This window comes from Momordica charantia, assembly GCF_013281855.1.
Source record: "Momordica charantia cultivar OHB3-1 chromosome 10 unlocalized genomic scaffold, Mcharantia_2.0 BLBB01000010.1, whole genome shotgun sequence".
Taxonomy (NCBI): Eukaryota; Viridiplantae; Streptophyta; class Magnoliopsida; order Cucurbitales; family Cucurbitaceae; genus Momordica; species Momordica charantia.
This window is the reverse complement of record NW_028275158.1, coordinates 20,792,428-20,799,440: the sequence shown is the minus strand read 5'-3', so window position 1 is coordinate 20,799,440 and position 7,013 is coordinate 20,792,428. Positions and strand designations below refer to the sequence as shown.

Here is a 7,013-nt window from a genome sequence, read left to right as displayed (position 1 = left end):
CAGCATACAAGGTTTGTATTTTTAGGTTTTCTCCATTTATTTACGTATTGTTTATTTATTTTTTTTAGCTTATTTTTTCGGCTTTCTTAGGGATTTTTGTTTATGTACCTTGATATTTCCCCCATCCTCTCTTCTAATATTGTGTGTTTTGTGTGTTTCATTGTTAATTTTTATTGAACATTTGTTATTGATTGTATTTGGTTAGAAGATATATTATTTATACAAGGCTTCCTTGAGGGGTTTTTGTTTATGTACCTTAATTTTTCTTCCCCATCCTCTATTTTATTAGTACTGTGTATTTCGTTGTTATTTTAATTGAACATTTCTTATTTATTGCAGTTTTATTATTTATAAAAGGGTTGTATTTTTAGTTTTTCTCCATTTATTTACGTATCGTTTATTTATTATTTTTGGCTTATTTTTCCTGCTATCTTAATATTTTTTCCCCATCATCTCTTTTAGTATTAAGTGTTTCAATGTTATTTTAATTGCACATAATTGATCCTATTTATAGTATTAATTGAACGTCACTCTCTCCTTCTCCCTCCTTCCTCCTTCCTTCCATTCCAATTGTAGAACTATACTCGCTTTTTTATTGAACATTTGTTATTGATTGAAATTTTATTTACTTTGTTACAAGGTTTGTATTTTTAGTTTTTCCCCATTTGTGTACGTATTGTGTTCATTTATTATTTTTAGCTTATTTTCCTTCTTCCTTAGCGATTTTGTTTATGTACCTTAATGTTTTTTCCCCATCCTCTCTTCTAGTACTGTGTGTTTAATTGTTATTTTTAATTGAACATTTGTTATTCATTGTACTTGGTTTTTTATTTATTTACAGTTTTATTATTTATACAAGGGTTTTATTTTTAGTTTTTCTCCTTTTATTTATTATTTTTAGCTTATTCTTCCTGATTCCTTATGGATGTTTGTTTATTTTTAGCTTATTAATTTTTTCCTTTTAATTGAACATTTGTTATTGATTGTATTTGGTTGGATTTTACTTTACAGTTTTCTTATATATACAAGGTTTGTATTTTTTTTTTTGTTTTTCTCCGTCTATTTTCCTTTTACATATTGTTTATTTATTATTTTTAGATTATTACTTTTCCTGCTTACTTATGGAGGTTTGTTTATATATACCTTAATATTTTTTCTCCATCCTCTCTTCTAGTATATCTCCTCTCTCTCTCTCTTCTATATAATCAGTTATTTACATCTCTATTTTCTCATTCATTGTTTGTTGTTTATGAAAATTTTCGATTTGTTTACTGAAAATTAATATATGATCGCATCAAGATTAAATCCCACACGTTCAAATATAGAAGATATTAGTGTTACCAATTGTCACTCTCTTACATTTTTATGCATTTCTTGTATCATAGTCGAGTTCTTTTTTTTCCCTCTAAAACTTTTATTTCTCTATAACCATTTTTCTCCAACTTAATTTTCCCTAATTTTGTCCCATTTTCTAAATTTTCTCAAAAATATATTTTTTTCCTCTCTTTTCTCAATCTATAGCTTTTTACTTTGAGTCGTTCAAAATTTCTGTTTTTGTGAATTTATACTTATAATTTGAAAATCGAAAATTTAAAATTTTGTCATTTTATTTTATTTTTAATCTTAGCATGCGAGTAATCACCTCTATTGGTTTGAAAACAAATTTCAAAAAATACTATAAAACTCTCCTTTTTCTTCTCTCTAAGAATTTTTCTTATACTTTCTCAAATCTATCTTGCTAATAATATTTCAAAAAATTATATTTCTCAAACCATTTCTAAAATTATAAAACCATTTATGAAATCTATCTTTTTTAATAACATTCTATAAGCTTCAAACATTTCTAAAATCTCAAATTAAACCATACCTTCAATCTCAGTAGAAATGTTAAATCATGCCTAATATATAATTTATTTATAACTCTTTAATAATATATAAGTAAAAATATTTTATAAAATAAATCATTCACAAATCTCAAGACGTAAACTCAAGTTACACCTGGTCTCGATTCCTGCCTAATTTTGAAATATTAATCCAATACTAAATTAATTTATAAATTAATCCAATACAAATTCAACATATACTTATTTCCAATATAAACCACTAAGATCGCTTAGCAAAATAAGGTACGGCAAGAACACGGAAATAACCGAAGTGGAAATGGTAAAGTTCATTTGAATATGGTGTAATTGACTTTTATGCATAGGTAAACAGGGTTGAAAAATTCTTATCGAGATAGTGGCTGGATGAAATGTTCATACGAATTTGGAGGTAGACCTACTTTAAAATCACTCACTTTTAGGTAGTTAATGAACTAATTTTTAGGTAATTAATGAACTAGTAAAACATGTCCTTTGAAGGTTAACATTACAACTCTATGAAGTTGGGTATCCTAATGAAATTGGAGTGGATGAATATAGACTTATGGGCGATGCAAAATTTGTGCTTGCTTTTATTTATAAATAAGAAGCTTGGGATCTCTATTGAGAGGCCAAATACTCTAATATGAATATGAAACATTGAAAGACATTTGTAAGTATTCTTAAACAATAATAGATATGTTTTAATTAATAAAGACAACTTTGGAGATCATAAAAGAGAACGCGAGCCAACTATATGATTAATCAAAAAGCCAATGAGACCATTCCACTATAGAACAATTTTAATCCAACTATATATCTAATCTGTGGAGCACAATTTTTTATTTGGTTCTAAGATTGATTTATTACATAATTCAAACAACAGTAAAAAATTAAAACTGGAGCTTCTTAATTCAAAAATATTAGATTTAAAAAATTGCCGTTTTTTCAGAGATTGGCCGTTGTTTGCCTATAAGACCTTTTTTTTTCTTTTTTCTTCTTTTAACGCCTTCTACTAAATTTGTTTTTAAAATAGGTTTCTTAGCAAACTTATTCAAAAAATAGGACGTTGAATAGTGTTTTAATTCTAGAGACGACCATTTTGAAATTCATAAGACGTGATGTATTAGTTGTCACCGCATCTCAAAAGTTTTATGTATACTTTTTATATTTTTTGTTTGAAAATGGGTGGGGATTCGAACTCACGATCTCTTGGTTCGAGATATATGTTAATAGCATTGTCAAGGACAACGATATTACCAACTTTGGGCATAACCCTCATGACTTTATTTTTTTGTTTCACTCAAATGTCTCATACTAGATAATTGTCTTTATCCATATACGTGGATCATGTTCTTCCCTAACCAATGTAAGACTTTGTATTTCAATACTAATTATTGGAGCTGGAGCATTGTATTTCAGTACCACTCGGTCCCATTTGCTCGTTGCTGCGTAGATATTCGCAAGCTGAACGTATCCGATGGCGCTCATGGGGTCGAGGTCTAACAAGTTATTGGCTGCAAACTCTACCAGATCAAGGTTTTTGTGGATTCTACAGGCCCCCCAGAAGGGTTCCAAAGATTGCGACATGAGGCTTGAATGGCAACTCGTTAATCACACTTACTGATTCGTCTAGCCTACCAACTCGACTGAGAAGGTCGATCACACATGTGTAGTGGTATGATTTTGCCTCGATTCTGAACTCCTTCATAGACTGGAAATACTGAACGTCGATATCGACGAGGCCTGCATGGTTACAGGCTAATAAAACTGCAACGAACGTGATCCAATCTGGTCTCGTTCCACCATTTCTCATCTCGTCAAACAAACGAAGCGCATTTCGACCAGTGCCATGTTGAGCATAGCCTGAAATCATGGCATTCCAAGTAATCGCATCCTTTCTTGGCATCTCGAGAAACAACTTCTAGGCGCTATCTAGATCTCCACACTTGCAATACATGCTAATCAATGAAGTATGGATAGAGGAGACTTACTCACCAGTTGATGCACTTGCCTACCCATAGGCAAAGCAGACAAGTTGCTACAACCAAGAAGGACACTGCTCAAACTCGAAGCATTTGGCCTCACCCGAGATTCAATCATTGCCTTGAAGAGCTTTAGACCATGCTCGGCACGACAATTCTCGACATATCCCGTTATTATAGAGTTCCACGTGACCAAATTCCTCAAATCCATCTTATGAAATATCCTTTCAGCTAAGTCCACATTCCCAAACTTCACGTATCCAGTAAGCATCTCCTCAACCACACTCTTTATAAACGCTTTCTCATACAACTCCTCAGTGGAATCCAAATCTCCCTGCTCCACGTACACAGAAATCATAGCACTCCACGAGATGCCGTTCTTCTCCGGCATCACTAAAAACAATTCAAACCCCTCCCGCACTTGCCCATTATGGGCAAATCCCGTGATCATCGTGTTCCAAGACCCAATATCCTTGACAGGCATCCTGTTAAAGAAAGCCAAAGCAGCCCCAACACCACAATTTCTTAAATAACAAGCCAGCATAATGTTATAATACACAGAATCTGGTTGAGGAATTTTATCAAACACTTCACGGGCTTCCTTCATTTTCCCAGCCACCTTCGAGTATCCCGACAATATAGAATTCCAAGTAACCGTGGTTCTAACAGGCATTTTGTCGAACACCCCCGTGGGCGGAGTCTAAATCCCCAGCTCTTACTAAACTGGTGATTGTTTTATTCAACGAAACAACATCAGAAGCGGTGGCAAAACGTACTTTTGGGGTCACGCTATTGGGGGAAACCAAATGGGTTCTTCGCGATGGGTGGCCGGAAGATGATTCTTCATTTGAATTGGAATGGAGGTTCTGGACAGGAACTAATGGAGGAATAAAGATGGAAAAATTTGGGCGTAGGCCCTCGCGATTCTAAGATTGATGATGATCATTTGTCATGAGTGGAAAATACCATTTTCAGCGCTGAGCTTCGAGCTTCTTTCGCAGATCATGGCAGATTCTGAAATAGCAGAACTCTGAACTCGGATTTCAAATGGGGAAAAAATGAAAAATTCCGTTGCCGGGACTTGAACCCGGGTCTTTCGGGTGAGAGCCGAATATCCTGACCAACTAGACTACAACGGACTGTTGTTAAAGCAGATGATAATAAAATTATATACCCTAATAAATACGGAAAAAATTAATTTTATTAAATAGGTTTGGGATTTTTTTTAATAATGAAAAATACAAAACTAAGATAGCGTAATTTAGTGGATGCAAGTTAGGCCAAACTCGCATACGTTGGATGCTGGCTCGCTGAAGCCATGTGTTTGCCACGCCGAAACGATTTTCGCGTTGTATTTTTTTTTTTCTCTATTTTTCCATGGTCTTTGACCTCCATCCCCTCCGTTGCCTGTTTTTTCTTTTTTTTTTTTCTTTCTAGAGACAAATTTATTCCTTAAAAAAATTGGTCAGATTTGTCGAGCGCACACCCGTTTTAGATCTGGACCATTTTGTTTCAGATACTAAACAACTCATCTAAAACGGTAGCAAATAGTGGTGGTCGGTAGCGGCAAACTTTGTGGTGGAGAAGAAGGGGATGAAGGGGAATAAGAAGAAATAGAGGGTGGGGGAAAGGAAAAAAGAAAAAAATGGAAAACAGGCCAATAAATAAGAAAAATACCTAAATAATTTTGTTTAGTAAATCGACGTAATTTCTAAAATAAATGAAATTGCGTGTCTTGTACGTGACTCCTCAGTCTAACTCGCCACCTACTGCTACGTTTTCTCTAATTTGGCAATCCCTAAATGGCGATTAATGATTGCTATTTTGATTTTGACTCTCTTTATCGTATTTTATCGATTGTTTTTTAAATTTATTTTATTTACATTTTGAAAAAGTTACTTTCTAACCTACCATATTTTTATAATTTGTTTTTAAAATTACATTATTAGTGAAATTACCACGTATGTTTGTTTGTTTTTTTTTTCGGTTTTACAAACATTTAAAAAGAAACTAGTTTGTGCACGTTGCGTTTTTTTCTTTTTACTTTATTATTATAATTTATTATTATATTTTATCTAACTAAATGACACGGGCTTAAATTTATAAAAAGGTTAATGAAGTTATTTTTTATTTTACAAACTGATAAACTTTTTAAGATACTAGTTAGTCTTGTGTATTTTTTAAATATTAATCTTGGTTCATATAGTTTCAATTTTTGTTCATTTTAGTCATGTACTTTGAAAATATTCGTTCTAGTCCATATACTTTTAAAAAATAACTATTTTGTGTTGAGTTCGGGAATGCAAACAAAGTCCTAGCACGTTTTTTGGGTAACCAAAATGGGTTCTTCACGGTGGCCTCGAAAACGGGGAAAATGAATTTTTTGAAAAATAAAATAATGAAAATGGGGAAATGAAATTTCTAAAAAGAAAAAATAATAGTAATAAAGGTTTCAAAAAAATTCCGATGCCGGGATTTGAACCCGGGTCTTTCGGGTGAGAGCCGAATATCCTGACCAACTAGACTACAACGGAATGTTGATAAGTGATTGATAATGACGATATACAAATGTAAATTACAATTGCAAATAATTCGACAAAAGACCTTTTAAAGGGAAAAGAAAAGGTTTGACTTTAAAAGACTAGTTTGTGTAATGCACGTCGTGCGTTTTTTTTTACTTTATTTTTTATTTTATAATTTAAGATTTTGATTATATTTTATCTAACTAAATGACATGTGCTTCAAATTTATAGAAAGTTTTTTTTTTATATTTTACAAATTGATAAATTTTTTCATCTTTTGAAACGATTATTTATTATTATTATTATTATTATTTATAATTAGTGTAATTGTGAAATTTAAAAATTTGAAAGTTAATTTAAAAATTAGGTTTAAGTACTCTTTTTATTGTATTTTTAGTTTTGGTTTATTTTATTTAAGATAATTTCAAAACGTCTAGTTTAGTCCCTGTAGTTTTAAAAATTAAATATTTTGGTCCCTTCATTTTTTTTATCTCACTTTTTATAATCATAATTTAGTATGACACTTGACTCGTTAATTTTTTTTTTTGAGATGTAGTCATAAAATTATATTAAAAAGTTTATGAGAATTTTGTAAATAAATATTAAATTGGACCATTTTTAAAAGTACGAAAGAAAATTAAAATTTC

The 7,013-nt window shown here is 31.5% G+C and overlaps 1 protein-coding gene and 2 non-coding genes across 3 annotated transcripts; all 3 read right to left on the bottom strand.

Moving 5' to 3' along the window:
• Positions 1–3,115: 3,115 nt before the first annotated feature.
• On the bottom strand, positions 3,116–4,957 carry LOC111024952 (pentatricopeptide repeat-containing protein At4g16835, mitochondrial). Its single transcript, XM_022302777.2, is given in 5 exon segments — positions 3,116–3,422; positions 3,424–3,836; positions 3,839–4,532; positions 4,534–4,724; positions 4,727–4,957. Coding segments are annotated over 5 exon segments (1,608 nt in total). The 5' UTR covers positions 4,791–4,957; the 3' UTR covers positions 3,116–3,176.
• Positions 4,911–4,983, bottom strand: TRNAE-CUC (transfer RNA glutamic acid (anticodon CUC)). Its single transcript has one exon. It is a non-coding gene; the product is annotated as a tRNA-Glu (tRNA).
• Positions 4,984–6,305: 1,322 nt separating this feature from the next.
• On the bottom strand, positions 6,306–6,378 carry TRNAE-CUC (transfer RNA glutamic acid (anticodon CUC)). The gene has a single exon. It is a non-coding gene; the product is annotated as a tRNA-Glu (tRNA).
• Positions 6,379–7,013: the final 635 nt, after the last annotated feature.